The 21,652-nt window shown below is 44.0% G+C and overlaps 1 protein-coding gene and 1 long non-coding RNA gene across 2 annotated transcripts; one reads left to right on the forward strand and one right to left on the reverse strand.

The window, feature by feature from the left end:
* Window positions 1-358: 358 nt before the first annotated feature.
* Window positions 359-7,206, reverse strand: LOC134402298 (uncharacterized). The gene is made up of 3 exons (XR_010025702.1): window positions 6,971-7,206; window positions 4,227-4,336; window positions 359-447 (listed from the first exon to the last, which is right to left on the reverse strand). It is a non-coding gene; the product is annotated as an uncharacterized LOC134402298 (long non-coding RNA).
* A 10-nt stretch (window positions 7,207-7,216) lies between these two features.
* On the forward strand, window positions 7,217-21,302 carry COMTD1 (catechol-O-methyltransferase domain containing 1). The gene is made up of 8 exons (XM_063133301.1): window positions 7,217-7,374; window positions 7,495-7,670; window positions 9,554-9,690; window positions 11,843-11,948; window positions 15,843-15,961; window positions 17,433-17,487; window positions 20,009-20,142; window positions 21,019-21,302. Exons 1-8 carry the CDS (start codon window positions 7,217-7,219, stop codon window positions 21,166-21,168), a joined length of 1,035 nt encoding a protein of 344 aa, XP_062989371.1. The 3' UTR covers window positions 21,169-21,302.
* Window positions 21,303-21,652: the final 350 nt, after the last annotated feature.

Here is a 21,652-nt window from a genome sequence, read left to right on the forward strand (position 1 = left end):
CCTGCCTTTTTTCCTGCAAGGAACCCAAGCTGGCCTACATAATCCTCCTCCTCTTATATATGTATTCAACATTTATTCAAAATGTATGTAGTATGTTGTGTTGTTGTTTCTTTTCTGTAAGATGTTTATTTTGTGTTTTAAAATAAAAAATTTAAAAAAAAATTACCCCTTCCCTACCCGGATTTTAATATTTAAAATATAGGGCTGAAACTTCTCTGATGTGCACATTTTGATTAGTTAGATTAATGCATTCAATATGCAGTTTACTAAATTATAATCTCCAACAACCAGGGAACCCCCAAATGGGCACCAAGAATGGAAAAACACTGTGGTAAATGAGAGGAAGTATTTATTATAATTCAGTGTGGTGGATTGCGGTGACTGATGAAGAAAGATCTTGTGGTTGTGGACATAGCTTGATGAAAATGTTGATCCAGTGTTTGGCTGCTGTAAAGAAGGCAAACTCCATGTTAGTCATAATTAGAAAAGAATTTGAGAATAAAACAGCCAGTAACATACTACCTTTAGACTAATCTATGGTTAGACCATACTTAAAATACTGTGTACAGTTCTGGTCTCCACACCTAAAAGAAGATACTCTAGAGCTGGAAAAAGTGTAGAAAAAGGCAACTAAAATGATTAAGGGGCTGGAGCATCTCCCCTATGAGGGAAGGTTAAAACAGCTCGGATTGTTTAGCTTGGAAAAAAGGAGGCTAAGGGGAGACCTGACAGAGGTGGACAAAAATATGCATAACGTGGTGAATTATGCATAACGTGGTGAATTACATAGGGAGACATTTTTCTCCCTCTTGGATAATACTAGAAACTGGGGTCATTCCATGAAGCTGATTGGTGGGAGGTTCAGGACAAATAAAAGGAAGGACTTCTTTACACAGTGCATAGTTAAATTACAGAATTCACTACCACAAGATGTAGTGATGGCCACTGTCACGACCTGCTCCTTTTAACCTTTTTCTTTAAAGGATCCCAACCATGAATGCAGTTGGTATACGGCTGCCCACTCTGTGGATTAATCTTCCTTTCTGTTCCCACTTCTGGGCCTCTCCTTTTATTTTCCCACTGGTTCTGCAATTCTCTGACCTCTTTTTGGTCCACAGCAACCAGCTTGGTACTTTTTGCATCTTTTATTCACCTTTTACTTTACCACTGCCACCATATAAATCAGTACCTTACCTCTGGTAATTAAAGAATCCAATCCAGTGTGAAACAAAATAACTTCTATTTAACAATAAGTAAGTTCACACATTTTATCAAGCTTGTGGTTTCATTTGTTTCAGTACTTGGTTGTTACAATAAAGATGGCATGTATCCTTGCTTACTCTACCCTCTAAAGTCCTAATCTAACTTTCCCTGCTCCCTCTTATTTCCAAAACAATAAACCGCAGACCCTACACTGATCTATCCTCTTCAGCAGACTGACCCCAACTCTCAACTCCCAACTCTCATACCCCTTCACACACTAAAATCCAATAGCCAATCGGCATTCACTCCAACATTCCATTCACTCACTCCCCCTCCCAACAGAATTAACTACTTACCAGCCTTGAATATCTGCATTTACATAACAGATATATAGCATACAGCAGTGAAACATCACAGCCACCAATTTGGATGGCTTTAAAAGGGGGTTGGATAAGTTCCTGGAGGAGATGGCTATCAATGGCTACTAGTTCTGATGTCTATGTACTTCAGTATCTGAGACAGTAAACCTATATAAACCAGTTGCCAGGGAACATGGGTGGGAAGGTGCTGTTGCACTTGTGTCCTGCTCAACAGCTGGTTGGCCACTATGGGAACAGAGCGCTGGACTAGATGGACGCTTCTTTATGTTCAGATCCTAATAATCCTTCATCAGAGCAATTCTGAACAAAGATCAGATCTGAATATGATGGCCCTTCAGACTTCTATACCGATATTGGCAAGTTATGACTGCTATTGCAAAATGCTTGCCAAATGCTTCTGCTGAATATTAAATATGCATGGAATACTGATGATCTGGAGAACATTCAGAGAACGTTCACTATCAAAATTCATAGCATAGCTTATATGATTAAATTAACACATATAATTAGAATAAATGAAGGAAGAAGACAGCACGACCTTTTCATTGAGAAACTGGTATTTTTTGTCATGCACTGAACTGATGCAGCACAATTTTATATTTTAAATGGGCACATTATAAAAGAAAAAAGTATTAATAATATATAATGATTCATGATCTGTATTTATTTCATTAATTAGAATTAGATACACTATTTGTTAATGTTGGGAATAGTACCTCATAATTAATTTCTCACTATTATCCTGCATTAAGATGAACTGTCTGTAAATAAAGGAGGGGGGGAAACCAAAATTCATAGAGGAGAATTATTTGAAGAAAACTCTCACTCCAGTCTGTAGCTTACATATTATCTCATGTAATTCATCATAACTCTATGTATCAAGAGGAAGCTTCTCCCCTTTCCTGTTATCAATTATCAATAGTGATGCAGTGCCTCAGCCCTATCCCAAAAAGGTTGGCAGCCATAAAAGTATTCCAGCCCAGTCCTTAGGGATATTGGCATTATTTGGTCAAGTGACCACCAATACAACCATTTCACTCCAACTAATGCCCACAGTGATTTTAAAATACAACATTAAATATTTGAACAACAAGCAGTTTGCAGGTGGAAGAGAATTTGTATCGGAGGGCAACTTGAGGTCCTCCAGAAGTTTTGGCCTACAACTCCCATGATTCCCCGCCATTGATTATGCTGGCCAGGGCTGATAAGAGCTGTAGGCCAAAACATGTCCATGTGGTAAGTGGTCTCCACGCGGTTTTGTTTTACTCCCACTTAATATCAGTCAATATGATTGCACTATGAAAACTTAACATCTTTATATATAAAACACTTAGGTATGTTTCCGTAAAGGCTTCAGCTGTTACAGGTTGCTAAGCAACAGTAACAATGTGTAACGTCAGCTGATACAGGTTGCTAAACCACTTGACCAACTCCTCCTGGCTTTCCAAGGTAATCCCACCCCCCTTTCTGCCTCTTCGCTCCCCTCCTCCATGAAGGGTGCAGCGCCACGGTCCAGAGCATGAGCGAGGCACGGCCAGGGCCCTTGGTGGCTGGGTGGGAGACCACTCTCCTGCTACGAGCCCAGGCCCCAGCCTAATCTCATGCAAGCTGGGCGGGCAGCCCAAGGCTGACAGGAACCTGCTCCCCCTTCCCCCAACCTCCCTGCCCCCCAGGTCTGCCAGACGGCGCTGTATCAGTGGCCTCCAAGCAGCCCGCGCCCCCGCAATGATATTTAATAAACTTTAAGATATGCTACAATGGGGTATGTTACGCCGGGTACAGCTAGTGAGAAGAAAAATAGGAATAGCAAAAATATTTGCACTATATTTTATGGCTTTTGCTGAATGGAAGAGCATTGCAACTGTACTATATTTCCATATCTACAAAACAAGCAGGGTTTTTTGTAACAAGTGTATGTGCTTTGTTCCCTGTCAGAGGAAGACAGATTCTATGAGAAAGCTGGTAGCCCAAAGAGATAAAGTCTTTTGTGTCGAAGTCTCCAGCAAAGGATTAGTTGTTGACCAATTTAATCTGTGTAGGACTGGGGCTCTATTTACACATGGACACCAAATAATTATTGTATACACAAAAGCCCTCCTGGGCTCTTTCTTTTGGTCACCAGCATAAGCAACAAAATGACCAGGGTGGGATTATATTCATGGAGGAACAGGTTTGATTCTCAGTGGTTCCCACTAAGTTCTATGGGATAAAATTTTACAGTTTGTAATTTGGAAGGAGGGTAAAGCCTGCAACCTGACCCAATTATTATCATCATCTGTCTAGCACATTCAAATGTTCAAAGTACAATATATGCCGGTCTAGATGTAATCCTTACAACAGCCTTGTAAGGTCAGTCAGGATTATTATCAGCCATTTTGCAGATATGGCGATCAGGTGGGGGAATAGCTGAGAGTATTTTGAATTCATAATAGAGATGAGATTCAAGCCTGTCTCTTAACTACCATGTTACACCAATTCTCACAACCAAATCTCTTCACTACTATGTGATACCAGCTTTCTACAATAAAGTACATAGAAAATACTTGTCATAAACTTGAGCCATAAAATCAATTGCATTAAGTATTAGAAATAAAAGCACATTCTAGTATGTTTGTGTACTCTCTAGTGGTTACTCAGTGTTACCAGTAGATGGAGCCAGAGAGTTTCAAATCTGATTTATGATGTTCAACAGCATGCTAAATTACCCCTTTCGGGTCTCATAACTGCTTCTGAAGCAAATCATTCTCCAAACCCTGCAACCAGAGGAGGGTAAATCCATTGATGCAAATTAAACGTAAAACAATTATGGAATACTTTCGGCATATGCCAGTTATGCACTCCCAAAGTAAGCTTGAAAAACATGTTCACTAATGTATTTCTTACAGCTAACTTAATATAAAGATGATATATAGATAAACTGTATCTGAATACTTGTGTGTCACTAGATATCACAACTTGTGGATCTGGGTGCCCTGATATATGCTCTGATAACCTCCACAGGTTGGATTAATGTAATGCACTTTATTTGGGGCTATCTTTTACAAGTTTCAGAAACTACAACTGGTGCAGAATGCAATAGCTAAGTTCTTAAGCTATGTTATCAAGATGGAGTATATTTCATCTACTAAAAACAAAACAAAATTCTGCAAAGATTGTTGCAAGTTTGTTTCTGGGCCCAATTCGAGTGCCGATGCTGATTTTTGAAGCCCTCCAGCGCCCTTAATAGTTGCCTCCAAAGAATTTCAGCAAGTGCAGCTTTTCTCAATCTTTGTATTAAGTTGGATTCACAGATACCCCCTTTTTTCACACAACTACCAATTCGATCCTCCTTCGCATTTGACCTCCCCTCTTTCGTGAATGCTTTGCAAGCGATCTCATTTGAACACTTTTAGATACTGTGCATGGCTACTTGGAAGAGAAAAAGATACAAATACAGTGTAGCGAAATCATATACAAAGTAAGTAGGAAAGTGGATGAAAACTTTGAATGCAGCCCGCTCATCAACAGCCTAGTTTCAGGGTTCCACTTACTATTCCTCCACTCCTCACCTACCCCACACTTCCTCTACTCAGAATACTTGACCATTTTGGGGGCAGCCTGGCACCTCTGCCCATAATCATAGAATCGTAGAGTTGGAAGGGGCCTAAATGGCTTTATGCTTGTCAGAAATTTAACAAGGGCTGCTTCTTTTCAGCAGGGAGCCGGTGTAGTGGTTAGAGTGACAGACTGGGAGTCGGGAGATCTGGGTTCTAGTCCCCACTCGGCCATGGAAACCCACTGGGTGACTTTGGGCCAGTCACAGACTCTCAGCCTAACCCACCACACAGGGTTGTTGTTGTGAGGATAAAGTGGACAGGAGGAGGATTATGTACGCCGCCTTGGGTTCCTTGCAGGAAAAAAAGGCAGGACATCAATGCAATAATAAATAAATAAATAAACAAATAAATAAAATGCGGAAAGTTTCACTTACTGGATTCCTGGGTATCATACAAGATTCATGGTAGAGCAACTCTACTAAAACAAGACAGAAAACTGCCTTATAGTGAGTCAGACCATTGTTCCATCCAGGCCAGTATATTTGACACTAACTGGCAGCAATGGCTCTTCCACCTGAGGATGCCACGTGCATGGGGCACCGGGGGTCCTTCAGACATCCAGGCAGCTGCATGCCATGGGCCCTCCCCACATGGCTGCAGGTGGGATCCACTTTGAACCTACCAGAGGCTGCTGGTATGTGTAAAGTGCACTACAGCCAACCCCACCCCAGTCGGAGGCACCTAGCATTCATAGACACACACACACACACACACACACACCGAAAAAAGAGGTTTACTTTGAGAATGGCTAATAGGAACAGAACGGAAAACAACCGTTGATTAGCGTGCTGTCCGAACTCAGCCCGTGTGTAAGCATAAGCATGATCAGCCCAGCGTGTTTCTGGGTGTGGTTCCAGGCAGCCCTGCTGATAAGGGGGCAAGCCCGGGCCCACGACTAGAGATGTGAAGGCCCAGAAAAAAACCGGGGAAATTCGGGGGGAAAACATTTTTTTTCCAAAGCCTTTTTTTGTTTTTTTCTGAAAAATTGGGGGGAAAATGAAGAAAAAAATGGATTACAGGATGTTTTATTTTAGCATGATGAATAAAATATTTAAGACAAGGTGTTCAGATATTTACTTCTCCAAATGATTTCTAAAAACTGTACAGTATCAGATTATTACAATGTCTGTGCACCAAGGACAAGCAAGTCCTAGGTTGCAAACTGAGGCCATAGCTAGACCTAAGGTTTATCCCTGAATCATCCAGGGGTCAAACCTGTTCATCTAGGTGACACACAGGGGATCCAGTGCTCAGGCAGGGGCGAAGTGGATGATCCCAGGATAAACCTTAGGTCGCGCTGTGGTGGGAGACTACAACTCTCAAATGCAAGAGGAAGATGCATTTTGGCCTCTAGGGGGCACTTCCACGAAACTAATACTGATAGCTATAGGTCAGAAAATGTGTCTGATTAAATTTCATGCATATTCATTGAATCTTGGTGTGTCTCCCCCCCCCCCCCATTTTCTCAGTTCTTTTTATGGGAATGGGGGCTTCATGTCTTGACACTGGAAGGACTAGCGGAGACAGAAATAATTTTCTTTGTTACGAATGTTGGTGGTTTCTTCAGTTGTAGTTTTTTTAAATTGTTTTTTGCCTGCTCCTCATAAACTGGCAGAACCAAAGAGGTTCCTCACAGTTCAGATGTTCCTAAATGTTCAGGAGCTTGTCGCTCCATTTGTTACCCCCAAAAAGTAAAAAAAGTAAATTAAAGTTGTAATAATTGTTTGAATACACTTGTTTTAATATACCAAATGTAATAATTTTATGCCAAACCAACTTGGACATAATTACCTTTTATGTTCCTGGAGTAACAAAGTGAGTTTCAAGCTGTAAAAAGTGCCAATATTGCATTATTTCAATTTTCCTGAAAATTTCCGGGTTTTTCCACACAAAAAACAACGGAAAAAACCCGCGGGTATTTTCCATAGCTTCAAAATTTCCGGAAATTTTACGTCTCTGCCCACGACCCACGCAGCCCGGCCCGTGCGTGGAGCCATTTTCTCTCAAAGCTGCAGGCGCCGGCCGCCTCCGCGCGCGATGGATGGCTCCCTCCGGGCCTGGACCCCTTCGGTCGCGGGTGGAAGGCTGCGAGCAGCGCTGCCCTGGGAGGGCCCGGCGGCCTCGCTGCCCTGCGAGAGAGCGGCCGCGCGCAACGAAGCAGCCCCGGGGCGCGAGCCTGGAGATCAGCGCTGCCGGTGGAGGGGCGCTGGCGGGCGCGCGCTCGCCTCGCAGCCGCCACGTGACTGGGCTGCTGCTGCTGCTGCTGCTGCCTGGGGCCATGAATGAACCCACGTGACTCCCGCTGCCGTCCACAGCGCTTGGTGGTGGGAGGTCCCAGAGCAAAGTTCTCCTCGCCGCCGCCTGCGTGGAGCTGTCGCCTCGCCTGCCTCTGGTCCCACGTCGCGCGCGATGCCTCTTTTCAACGTCTCCAAAGAAGCCGCGCTTGGCACCGCCGCGCTTGGGATGGCCGTGGCCGTCGGGTACTTGGCAGGTAAGGGCAGGCTGGCGCCCCGTCTGCATCGCCCCGGGAGACGCTGAGTCGGGGGAATGCGGGCCACGCCTGCCTCGCCTTTGGGAGCAAGGGCCAGGGACGACCCTAAAACGCGCGGTGCCTGGGCTCGACCGGGCTGCGTTTTGCCCACGTGCAATTCCGTACTTCATGCTGAGCGCAAGAGAGTTTGGCGGGGCCTGGAGTTGACCCGCAACGCTCTGGTAGGTTTTTAAATTCAAGTACAGCGGTGGAAATCCACCTCTTCCATTTTAGAAATCGTGGAAAATTCACTATAACTAACTTCTTTAAAAGATAAAAACCTATAGAAGTGGTAATGGTAAGAACGCTGATGAGTTGCCAGGCAGCCTGGGCTTTTTAATACAACTCTGTTGGAGTAGGAAATCCATCCAACAGGTGCGGTTTTATCAACGATGTGCGATGAGCTGCTCCTATTGAACTTCCTGCTCCTTCGAATCTGGGAACGGCAAGGCTTGCAAGGTCAGCGTGAATCAGTTCTTCGCATTGCAACACGGATGGCCCTGAGCCAAGTAGTACGGAAGCAAAACGGTGCTTCCTGCCTGGACAAGCAAGGGCAGGCCGTAATCCGGAGATGGGCAGGAAAAAAGAGTGTATTTTCCAAACTAACCGCTGCACAGGTGTGCTGCCCTCATAGAAATGGAGCGTTAGTGCAAGCCCTCCTGGCCTGGGCCTTCTTGCTGGTGGCCCCCCAAACATGGAATAATCTTGCCAACGTTGTTAGCTTTTCAGTGTCAGGTTAAAACTGCCCTTTTCTCTCAGGCATATAATGAGTTTTTAATCAGGTCCTGGGTTGTCTTTGGTTGATTTTTTTAAAAAAATGTGTTTAGATATATGCTGTGTGTGTGCGGTTGTATAATGTATTCTTAATAGTTTTTAATTTTTGTGAACTGCCCAGAGAGCTTTAGCTATGGAGTGGTGTGGAAATGTAATGAATAAATGAATTCTGTGTGCTGTCAAGCTCTCATCTTCCAACTTCAGCTTCCTCTAGAACTCTCCTGTACTGCTGGAAGTAGAAATGTCTCAATCAGGTTTGGCCCTATACAGCAGGCCCAGCCTGTGCACTATAGTGGGGGTGGGGGAGAAAAAGAGCCAGTTTTCCCTTCCTTCCTCCTGGGTATAGGGCTGGGAGCTGCCCCCAGTCTTCCTGTAACAGTGCAAACCGGGTGTGCGTGTATCAAGATTGTTGCAGTCCTAGTAGCCGAGGGTGGTGGCTCCAGCGTCAGTGGGCCAGTGAATCTAATCCAGGTTTCAGTCAGAACTTGTCAGAAGTCTAAAAGAGCTATCTAGTCAGAAGACTGAAGAAGCTATCCTTTAGAGTTCTGATACCTGGAAGTAGATTCATTGCCCCACTGTCAGTGGAGCCACCAGCCTCCACTGAGTCCTAGTGCTGTACTGTACTCAGCCATGAGACCGGACCAGCCTTCCCCCACCAGGTGCCCTCCAGATGTGTTAGACTACACATGTGGAGGACACCAGGTGGGGGCAGGCTGGACTCGCAGGCGGCCTTAAACATATAATGCCACAGCTCCCCTGTCTGGGGCTCGCCCCCCAGCCTCCCCCCTCCAAGCAGGTGTATGATAGTGCCATGCAGTGCACCAGTTCAAAGCAGCTGCACAGCCAGCCCTGAATAGCTCATCCATTTAGTCAGTCCTGTTCAGAGCTGAAAAGAGCTCCCGTGCACAATTTCACAAGCGCACGCCATCCCTCCGTCTCGTGTTCACCACTCGGGCAGCCCCAGACAGGAGCCAGGCACTTCTGTACCACTCACATTCAGTTTAGATTATATTCAGACAGAGATGGGAAGTTGCTTTGTCTCATGGACTTGTTGATTTCTTTTTTGAAAGGGAGAAGATTTCATTCAGAGTTTGCTTTTGGCACTCCCAAAAGGGCATACCATCATCTAGGGAAAAACTTCCAGTTACAGCAGTATGTCCTGGATCACTCCTTGCGGGAGCACCCTGCCCTAAAGAAGCTGAGACTGGTTAGTGTGCATTTTTACCTGGTCTGACTTGAGCTTTTATGAATTTCCTGTTAGGATCCACTTTGAAATTCAGACACCCCAAAAATGAATTTCATCTTCTCTGTATATGGGGACCATGTGGCCTCTAAACATAAGAGAGCAAGAATAAACATCCCAGAATACCATAATTTGTGTCTCCCTGCTGCCCCCTCTCTTGGTCACTATTGCTTAACATGATTTGAACCCCAAACAATGCTTGTGTTTGGGACTCTTATGAAATTTATTATTTAAATGGTGTATTAGCTCCTCTCCAGACAGAGCAGATAAAATTCCAAAGCAAAATAAAAGGCCTGGGCAAGTAAAAAGACATGCACTCAAAAGAAAATAAAGATGGTGCCTGAGTGACCTCCCTTAGGAAGAAATTCCAGAGACTGGGTGCCATGCCTGAAAAGGCCCTGAACTACCTGCCTTTCTTCAGGAAGGTGAGCTGTGTTAGCGCAGGGCCGTGGAGGCTGGTTTTAAATCTGGACATATTCATGTGGGAGTTGTTTAGGACTTTATAGGTTAAAACCAGCACTTTGAATTGTACTTGAAAACAGTCTGGTAGCCAGTGTAGTTTTTCCAAAGCTATTATTATTATTATTATTTATTTATTTATTTATTTATTTATTTATATAGCACCATCAATGTACATGGTGCTGTACAGAGTAAAACAGTAAATAGCAAGACTCTGCCACATAGGCTTACAATCTAATAAAATCATAGTAAAACAATAAGGAGGGGAAGAGAATGCAAACAGGCACAGGGTAGGGTAAGCAGGCACAGGGTAGGGTAAAACTAACAGTATAAAGTCCAAGCAGCATCAAGTTTTAAAAGCTAGCAAGGTATATTCTGTATGTGCGGTCACAGTTAATAAACATGTGGTTTATTTTGCACCAGCCTGGATAACTGTAACCAGGCAACCACTGTCTGGGTGAGGCTGGTGTTTTGTGCCACAAAGGCCACTCAGTCCATCCACCCATCCTATCAGCATCCCAAACTGTGATGAAACACCTCGCTACATCACCTGCGGCTTATCTAGACAGAGCCTCAGCCCTTTGGCCCCACAAATTATGAGACTTTTTCTTTTCAGTCCATAACACCATCGCTTCAGCACAGAAGCGACTCAGTGCTCAATATATTCAGAGGGGGCAGCTATAGGACTCCAAGACCCCAATGATTTCAACCAATTCATCCACCCCACCCTGGCCAGATTTCTAAGCCAGAAAGACTCCCTGGTCCCTGCCCTCTATCATTTGGATACTGTGCCTCCTCACTGAGGTGGTAAATCTGTTCCTGGGCTGTACTAATTCAGATTGCAAATCTGAAATGGTGCTGGAGAGAGGTTCTAAGCCAGCTCCCTTTCTAATGCGATAGTGGTGTATGTACAGGAATTCTGTCCTTCACTCATGAGAGAGCTTCACATCATGTCAGCCCCAACCTGTCACCTGAAGTGGTAGGCCCTAGAAAATGTGCCCTACGTTCCCCTTTCTCCTTGCTGCTGTAACCCACTGAGGCTGCAGTTCTAAATACATTTACTAGGGAGTAAGACCTCTTTCAGTACCTTGTACTCCAGGTATCTGGTGAATTAAACAAGGTAAGCTTAAAAATGTCTGTGCAGAGTTTGATGAGATCTCAGAAGCTTGAAGTGGGCTGAGCCTGGCTTCTGAGAGATCAGAGGACTGCGGGTGAACGCCTTGCATGCTCCTCACCATGACTAGCATCAAGACATGTGGCAATCTCAAAGAATGCCCCTCGAGTGGTGTGCAGCTCTGCCTTCAAGCAGTTTTGCCTTTAGTCCACTGAGCTGGAAATCCATGCAAAACAGGAAAGGCAGGCAGTGAGACTTGTTCTCGGGAAGGGTTGCAGCTTGAACAATCCATAGCAAAAGTGCTGAGAGACAAGTCGGCTACTCAAAGGGGATTGCCAAAGATTCCACCTGCATTGCTTTCTATGGTCAGGTACTGGTGTCTGCTAAACCTGCCATTGGGCCAGGGACCAGTCTGGCCCTGGCCCTGGAACATGTAATGGAATGATGGTTCTGAGCATATGGTGAATCCCCGCCGCTACTGAGACTCGTCAAGGGTATCTGGGCTCAGAGTGCAACTTGAAACATACTGGCTTTATTTTCTAGATTACATCAGACCATCCTCATGGAAGGATGATGGTGAGTTGTGATCAGGCCCAGTTAATGGCACACCTGGCAAGGCTTATCAGAGCAAAGAAGGTAATTGAAGTAGGTAAGTGAGTCTGTCTACATAGGCACGGGCTCTGGGAATATCTGTGGGCTAAATCCCATAATAGATGGCAGAATCTGTGGGTCTGGTGGCTGTTATTTGCTAATCATGTGGGAAGGAGAAGAGGCTTTCTAGCCAGAGTAGAAGCGCTCAGCACTCCCTCCCACCACTTTCCAGTCTCTGTTCCTTTGCACCGACACATCCCTTTGCTCCACAGTGTAGTAGTAGTAGTAGTAAACATCGTAACCCTTTACTTCTTTTCACACTGTGGGTTGGAGCCAGGATCTGCCTTCTGTTGACGGAAGGGCTCCACTGACATGAAGGTGCCTTGCCTGATTTTGGGTGTTTCCCTACACACACACACACACACACACACACTACAACCTGTTCAGCAGGGGGGGCCTAACCCTCTGCATAGCATTTTCAGGGGTCTGGTGTGACTGCTGTTGCAAGGAGAGAGTCTGCTTCTCCCAGCTCCACGAAACTTAATCTGGATCCAAACCATGTAAATTGAAGCAGAAGAACAAATATTCCAGATTCTTTAAAGACTACAATACGTTGACTATGTGACTGTTTTTTAGCTCTAAATTTCAGAATATGTGTCTTAAGGCTTTCTATGGGCTGTTCCCAACCAGCTTCTTGCCTTGGCATCATCTGAACAGTCTTCGCTTAGTCGCACCCTGTAAAGGCACAAGACTAAGCTGGCCAGGGCAGAGTGTTCCATAGAAAGCGAGCAGCTTGTGAGCTGTGGTCAACCACTTCTGAGACGTTTATTTTTTTAAAGAGGAGCCCCTTGGATCTCACTGCTAAAGCATCTTTGGCTGATTTCCCGGGGCTGCTGAACTGTTGCAGCTCCTGCAAATGTATGGTGGCTGCAATTAGATTGCCTGACTAATACAAGGATAAATACTATAAATAAGTAAGCACCAAACAATTGCTAAGCTGCTTATGGGAAGGGCATGGGGGTGCTAAATGACAAGGAAGCAACGTCTGAGGCAGGCGGCTCTGTTTGTATGGAAACACAACTTGCACACCCGCTGCCGTCTTCATGCCACAGGTCTGGTACTGTCTGCCAGGACCAGCACAAGGTTTGGCAGGCCTGCTTGGTGCTGCGGAGAACCGTGTCTTGCTGCCTGCCATCAGGAACTTGTTCTGCTTCTTCCTCTGTCTCCCTCCCTCCCTCCCTCCCTCATGCACAAATGCCTGATTTATCTTCCAATAATGCCAATAATAAGAATAATTAATGGGGAGAGAAACTGCTATGTCCCTTCAACTTTGTAATTCTTATACACCAAATTTCTCTCCTGGTTTTTGTTTATAGCAGGGGTGGGGGGGAACACCAGATAACGTAGAGCCCTCTAGAACAGACCTTCCTCCAGATTTGAATAAAATTTGAAAGAAACCCAGACTTCTGTTAGCTATGGAGGACCTACATGGATGCCCTATTTGCATAATAATAGCTGAGTTCTGGTTGGTTAGGAGAACCAATCAGAACCATATTTGGCAGTTAGGTAAAATGATGAAAAATCCATTTTGGAAAAAGCAGGTAGAGGTTAGCATTAGCTGTGGTGGAAATCAGCCTTTGTGTATCTCTTCCACCGCTGCTGCCGCTGCCCATCAAACTGGGTGTGGGCACAGTGTTTGCTCTTTGCCAGTGCCTCCACATCTGCATTACTTACTGGAGGTGGGGGGGGATTGGTTTCTGGGTTTCACAGAGATGTCTCATGCCCCTCTGTATGACCTGTCATTGGCCAGAGGGCCAATAGATTCTTGGAGACTCCTTTTCCCCTCCCTCTGTCTGTTGCTATAGAGTTAGAAGGTACCTCAGAGACCATCTAGTCCAACCCCACAATGTACTTCCAGCTCTGTCAGCATCCCTGATGGAGGTCCATCCAGCAAAGGAGAACCCACCACCTCCACTGCTATGGTCCTGTGGCTGCAGAAGCAATGGAAGTTCTCTTTGGTCCTTATCCCCAGTCAAAGTAATAAGAGCTGCTGGGAGACTGATGTGTGTGCCCACCTACGCCCCTCCCTGCAATAGGAAAACCAGCCTGGATTTAAATACCTGTTTTGAAACTTGCACTATCAGCCTGGCATTCTCAGGATATTACACAGAGCATTTAATTAATTAATTAATTAATTAATTTTATTTATTATACTTATATACCGCTCCCATAGCCAGGGCTCTCTGGGCGGTTTACAGAAATTCTAAAATTGAGATAAAAACAAGAATACAAAATTTAAAACTCTAAAACACAGTACATACACACATAGAGCATTAAAAACCAATTAAAAACTAAAAATGTGGGTAATTAGAATGTGCCGCCATATGCCCGGGCAAAGAGGAAAGTCTTAACCTGGCGCCGGAAAGATAGCAGCGTTGGCGCCAGGCGAGCCTCATCAGGGAGATCATTCCACAGTCTGGGGGCCACCACCGAAAAGGCCCTGTCCCTTGTTGCCACACTCCGAGCCTCTCTCGGAGGAGGACCTTAGATGTTGAACGTAGTGACCGGGTATATTCACGTCGGGAAAGGCGTTCCGTCAGCTATTGTTCCACAGACGAATGTTCCATTCTGAGTCTGTGCATGTGTCTGGTGGAAATTTTGGAAGGGGCTGCTCAGGGTGGTACTCTAAAGGGAAAGTGAATAGGCCTTCCATTAAAATATGCTTGCAGGGAGAGGAGCTGGATGCTACCTGGGAAAATACCCTCTGGGCCAGTGCAGGTGTTATGCTGGTTCCCCTTTAAATCACAGTAAAGACCCCAGAAAACCTGCACTCTTTTTCCATCCCATTCCTGTCTTAACCACAGTTAAGAATATGTCAGCACCTACCTTAACAATCATTAATATTACACTTAACTCAGATTAATCTGAAAGTACTTTTAAAGCATGGTTTCACAGGGTTCAGTGGGACTCATGGCTAATATTAGCAGTGATTAAAGTCGGTGGAGAGGTTTCCCTCGGGACAGGAGAGAAGCCATTCCAGAAGGGCTTGGAGAAGAGTGCGTCTCCCAATGGCGCCCCCCAGATTTCTTAACTAGCATCGCCTCTGACTCTCTTGTCTACAAGCAAATAGAAAAAGCAACTGCACACTCTTGCAAGATGTTTTATTATGGTTTTAATTTTTGTGAACCGCCCAGAGAGCTTTGGCTATTGGGCGGTATAAAAATGTAATAAATAAATGCCAAGAGATGTTTCAGAGTGTTTCCTACCCTCATCCACCCACCCTGAAAACTGTTAGGAGTCTGATGTATTGCACTCCCTCAGAGCATGCACAGAATGCAAGCACATGTCAGCAGAGACAGAGGTCACTGGCAGCAGGCAGATGTTCACGAAGTGAAGGAATACTCAGACACAGCGTTTTGGACTACTAATCTGAGTTTACTTTACAAATATTTACATAGAGCATAACATAGTTGAGGAACTTTGCACAATAACTCTTCACACAAACTCTCCACACTCTTCAATCACATGTCACATATTAATAGCCTTGTGAGCCAATCGTAGTGTCCACATGCAATATGAACACCGGATTGCATCACCGGGATTGTATTGCTATGCCTCAAGGGGGAAAAAATGGGCAAACGGCCTTGGCCAGAGAGCCCTCCAGCTGCACATCCTGGCCGCTCTCAAAGACCTTGAGATGGCTATCTCAGAAATCATTCACTTTGTTCTTCAGTTCCAGAAAAACTTCCACTTGGATATGGACACTTTCAAATCAAATACCTGACAAAACAAGTATTTAAGAACTGTTGTTCCTCAGTACAATAACAACCACGCTAGTTTTCTCATGTTAGGAAGATATCCGTTAAGGATGGGTTCTAAATCTCTTGAGATCTCTTCCTTGCCCAAGTTGGTACAAAATTTATCAATTCCTTGCAATTTTGGTCTATTCCAGGTGTTTTTACAGGGTACAATACTTTAAACATGGCTCTAGTCATACCAGAAGGCGGCAGAGTGGTTGCCTGCGATATCAATGAAGAGTTTGCCAATGTCGGAAAGCCAGTGTGGAAAGAGGTAAAGTGGTGGCATTCCAACAAACTGTGAGATCTTAGATTTGAGCTGATCTGCTATTTGCACCTCCTGACATTGGGATTGCTTTGTTTTTTTCAGTTTCAAAGTGGTTGCAGGGAACTACGAATCCAGTTTTGAGGGATAGGGTTGTTTAACCTGATTCCCCTGTTAGCCCTGTACGGGGAGAAACATAGAGTGGATAAGAGTCCTTATTCAAATTGCTACTTGGAAGATAAAGTTCCAGTCCCTCCCACATAAGTAGTAGTAAATATATCTATGTATAACTGATGTCACCTTGACAAAGTTAAGCACTCTAAAGTCCTATTGACTTTAATGGAAAAGAAAGATGGACGTGGTTAATCTTTCTATGGAAACCAATGGTTTGGTAGGATGAGGCCCATTTTCTGAGCGTTCAGAGCGCAGTGTTTTGTATCTAGTACAGTTCATCTCCCCACCCTCACCCCAGGTCCTCAAAGTGTAGCCTTATCACAGAGGAGGGCCAGGATCTCTTCTCGATCATCCCAGAGTACAGGACACGGAATAATGGGCTCAAGTTACAGGAAGCCAGATTCCGGCTAGACATCAGAAAAAATGTCCTGAGTCTTAGAGCAGTATGACAATGGAACCAGTTACCTAGGGAGGTCATGGGCTCTCCCACACTAGAGGCATTCAAAAGGCAGCTGGACAGTCAACTCTCAGGTATGCTTTAAGGTGGATTTTTGAATTGAGCAGGGGGTTGGACTCGATGGCCTTATAGGCCCCTTCCAACACTACTATTCTATGCTTCTATGGTTCTATAAGGTTTTATGGTATGGGTATTGCTGCTGGCATGAATGTTGACAAGCAAAATTACTTCTCTGCACTAGTTCAGTTAATTTCTTATACATATGTTTTCGTAATTTGAAGACTTAGCATTTCCATCCTGTACCATTGTGGAGCAAAAGCACTCCTCTAGTATTTGGGGTGGCTGCTATTGATTTAAAAACCAAACAAACCACGACACAAAGAAGGCTGTCTTGTGCACCAGTGCTCTACAAATCTTGGGCTTTCTTTAATGAGAAAGATCAGGTATAGTGTTGATAACTTCGCATAATGCTGTCTGTGCAGGCATCTTAGAAACAGACTTCCCTTTTGCAGAATTCTGTCACATTCCTCGTCATTTGTGGCAAATCAGAACATTTACAAAGTTGATTCTTTTTGGCCACAAACAATGAGCATGCTACCAAGAACCTTCTGTAGATAGTAACTTTTGTGGGTGGTGGTTCAATACTCCAAAAAGTACATGTTTTCCTGGTACTCAAATTCATAGGCCAGATAAAGTCCTCTTAACTGTGGTATTTAAGCAGATCAAACAATACTCTGACTCAGGCAACAGTAGAGAGATTCAAGATAGAAAGACAAAATTTTGTTAAGCTACTCATCCAGTCGACTTTAAGGTGCCTTTAACAAGGAATAACGTTTTCTCTTATTTCAGGCGGGAGTGGAGCATAAAATTGACCTAAGGGTGAAACCAGCCATCCAGACACTAGGTAGGTAAATATCATAGAATATAAAGATCAAGGTTAACTGGATGACACATTGTAGGAGTCAAGTAAAAATGAAAACAAAATGGCTCCACCAATCTAGAGTTGAGCTGAAATGCGGAGGGCGGGGAGCTGTTCCACAAAACCTTTTGCCCTTGGTGGAATAAGGACTCCTCTGTTCCTGTGCTTTTCATGAACTGTGTCAATGGGATGAAAATGTTCACTTCCTTCAACACATCATTTGCATAGCACTGTTAGGTATTAGTGAAAGCTACTGGGAGGAGGTTCCTAAGTTTATTGAATTGTTTAGCTGCCCTTGAATTCCTGCAGGCACTTTGGTTGAGCAGAACATTTCAGTCAAATGGCAACTTTCCTACAGTGGAATTGAGACTCGGAAAATTCAAGACACCTGCTTAAAACTCATTGCAGTGTTTGGCACGTGACTTAGCTGTGCCATGTCGTAAACCCCCTAATGCACCTGCTTCTAGATTTCTCAGAATTTCTTGAAGCTTCCAAACCTTGGTTGCTGATCTTCTATTCCTAGCTATATTGGGCAGTGACTTACCCCAATCCACTTGCACTTAGTTTATTTAGAGATAACATTGGCTGCTTCTATATCAAACAAAGCAGCTTAAGGTGGATTAATGTGGCAAGGCCAGACCTTCTCTTTTGCTCTCAACGTACTGTGCAAGGACACCTAATGTAGTGAAATGTGTAGTTGACTTTTCTTAATGAATTGCATAGGATCTACATATCTTTATTACACTCGTCCTAGTTTTCCATCAGGAAGTTCATAATGAAGCTTGCAGACAAGCTGAGACCCGATTAGCTTCAACAGTGTAACAGCTTCATGTGCTTTTAGTAGCATCTGTTGAGGGTACATCTGATTTTCTAATAATTTGCACCGGGGAAAATACAAACAGGTTTGCATGTAATGCCATATCTAGTCAATAGATTACTGTTAGTGGGTGGTTCATCTGTCCAGCGAGGTGATGTTTGCCCTGTTCTGGACGGGGTTGCACTCTCCCTAAAGGATCGGCTCCATAGTTTGGGGGTGCTCTTGGATCCAGAACTGTCACTTGAGGCACAGGTGAACTCAGTGGCAAAGAGCACCTTTTATCAGCTTAGGTTGATATACCAACTGCGCCCTTTATCTGGACAGAGATAGCCTAGCTACAGTTATCCATGCTCTGATAACCTCTCGTTTGGATTACTGCAATGCGTTATACGTGGGGCTGACTTTGAAAACGGTCTGGAGGCTTCAGCTGGTACAAAACAGGGCAGCCTGTTTACTGACAGGGACTGGCCGGCGAGATCACATTACGCCAGTCCTTTTACAACTTCATTGGCTGCAGTCCAGGTCCGGGCCCAATTCAAAGTGCTGGTATTGACATTTAAAGCCCTAAACGGTTTGGGGCCAGGTTATTTGAAGGAACGCCTCCTCCCATATGTACCTGCCAGTACCTTAAGATCATCTACAGGGGTCCTTCTCTGGGAGCCCCTGCCAAAGGAAGTGAGGCAGGTGGCTACTAGGAGGAGGGCTTTCTCTGCTGTGGCACCCTGGCTGTGGAATGAGCTCCCCAGAGAGGTCCGCCTGGCGCCTACACTGTACGCCTTTCATCGCCAGCTGAAGACCTTTTTATTCTCTCAGTATTTTAACACTTAATTTTAACTTAAATTTAAATTTTACTGTTCTAACTCTGTATTTTAATCTTATATCAATTTCTGCTGCGTGGTTTTATCCTGATTGTGCTTTTTATACTGTGTTTTGTATTTGTGTTTTTAAACTATGGTTTTAATTTTTGTGAACCGCCCAGAGAGCTTCGGCTATTGGGCGGTATAAAAATGTAATAAATAAATAAATAGATGTTCCTCCAGTTTTAACTGTTATCGGTCACATCAGGCATCGGAATCAATGGTGTTCAGGCTGTATGCACGCAAGCTGCAACTGCAATGTGACTTTTAACACACCAGTTTCAGGTGGGGTCAGGGGGAGAATGGCTACATCTAGAGCCATAGGACCTGTGTATTTGGTTAATGTAGTAGAAGTTTTTTTTTTCTTTGCAAGTAGGATCAGTTTGTGACTGTGACCCTGTTCAGGCATCCAGAAGTCCTAAGCGTGGAAGAGACTCAGGGATGCATGTTCTGGCTTCAACCCCAACCTCCCCCTGCTGACAGGGAAGATCTGAAAAGAGACTGCAACCACGTTCATCTGAATACAGTTACAGTGCTCGGCATGATCGTGCAGGATTTCCAATCACACAGATGTTCTGCCGAACGTGGTTGCATGCCTTGCTTCAGACCTTCCCTGTCAGCAGGGGGAGGTTGGGGGTTGGAGCCAGAGCAAGCAGCCCTGCCCTCCACTGCACACCTAGAATTTCGGAATGCCTGAATGGGGTTCGTGTCACAGCTGTACGTGGATTGAACAGTCCATTTTCTCCACCTAGGAACCCTCTCCAACTCAACTGGTATAGGGAAGCGAAACAGAAGTGTACCTAAAGAAAATTGTTCTTATCCTTATGTCTAGATGAACTTCTGGCAAATGGCGAAGCTGGAACATTTGACTTTGCTTTCATTGATGCTGACAAAGGGGGTTACAATGATTACTATGAAAAATGTTTGCGGCTCATAAGGAAAGGGGGAATAATAGCTATTGACAACGTAAGTACCACAGAAATAAATAGAAAACGTCTTCTGGCACCTTAAAGTCTAACAGATTTATTGGGCATAAGTCTTGTAGACCACCAGATTCATGAAGTTATCTCTAGTTGGCAGGTTCAGATTTGTTTATTTGTGTATATCTATCAGACCATCACAAAAACATTTTACAAAAGATAGCAGATATCCATATAAAATTATCATAAATGAACACAAAGCCAAATCACACAGAATATGCTTTAAATTCTGGATCTCTAGGTAAAACCAGTAAAATTTACACAAACCTGTATAAAGTTATATAAAATCACTCAAAAACACAAAGTTCTGAATCTTTCCAACAAGGTGCCTCAGCATCCTTTAAGAATCCCCCCTAACACTGACTATTGTAGATAGATGCTGTTATTAAAGTTAGACCTCGTCCACAAAGCCAACAGTCGTGGACAGACCTCTCTAAAATCTTACCAAAATCCCGTTTCCCTCAGCAATTTATACAAAAGACAATCTAATTTCACCACTAACAATGCAACAACACTATTCCAAGAATGATTATTCCATTTCCTCAAAGGCTACCTTAAGAGGACAGCCAGGCTCACTTAGAGATCATTTTTAACCAATAGTTTAACATCATTTTATATACAGTTATATGTAGTGTTACTGTATCTAGTTCTGGGATATGTTTCCTATTATATAATTCCAGCACTGGCACTATGGTTCTATAAAAATGTAGAATTCCCAGATCTGTTTGTGCCACTTTCTTCTTTGTAATCCTGATCGAGGCAGGGAACAATAAGTATAAAATACATAAAATAATGATATATGTGTTCTGTGTTTTCTTTCTCTCCTCCAATCATATTTCTTTCCCTCCTCTCCCACTAATAGGTTCTGTTAAATGGGAAAGTACTTAAGCCAGGAAAAGATGACAATGCCCAAGCCATGCATCAGTTGAATGAAAAGATCTCGCATGATCCACGAGTGAATATAAGCATGATCATGATGGGGGATGGGGTGACATTAGCATTTAAGTTATAGCAGAGGAGAGATGCTATAAAGAAATTTCGTTGGCTACTGAAGAACCTTCCATCATTGGGGATAATATATGGAATATATGAAGGTGTATATTTTTGCCTTGTCTCAATAAATAAAATCATGCTATACATAGATAAGGAATGCAGTGGGGTGACTTTTTTTCTTTCTGTTGGAGTCACGGCTAACCATCATGGAAAACAAAGGACAACTGTCTTGCATGTTCCCAATATGAAATTTAGATTTTCCCATGCAAAATCATACAATCCCAAATGCAAGAAGCTTCAACATATTTGAGCCTTTCAAAAGACTTCATGTAAAATGTTGGACACATGTGTCTTTAACTTGCATGTAGTATCTGGACTAACCTGACTAGCAGCAATGAAGGAGATGTTGTTAGGCAGGGACACGCCTATTATGGGCCTCAATGTCACAAAAGTTGTAAATCCAGCTTTGTTGGGGCTGTACTGGATTGCAGAGAGGGTTCCTA

This window comes from Elgaria multicarinata, chromosome 8 (genome assembly GCF_023053635.1).
Source record: "Elgaria multicarinata webbii isolate HBS135686 ecotype San Diego chromosome 8, rElgMul1.1.pri, whole genome shotgun sequence".
NCBI lineage: Eukaryota > Metazoa > Chordata > Lepidosauria > Squamata > Anguidae > Elgaria > Elgaria multicarinata.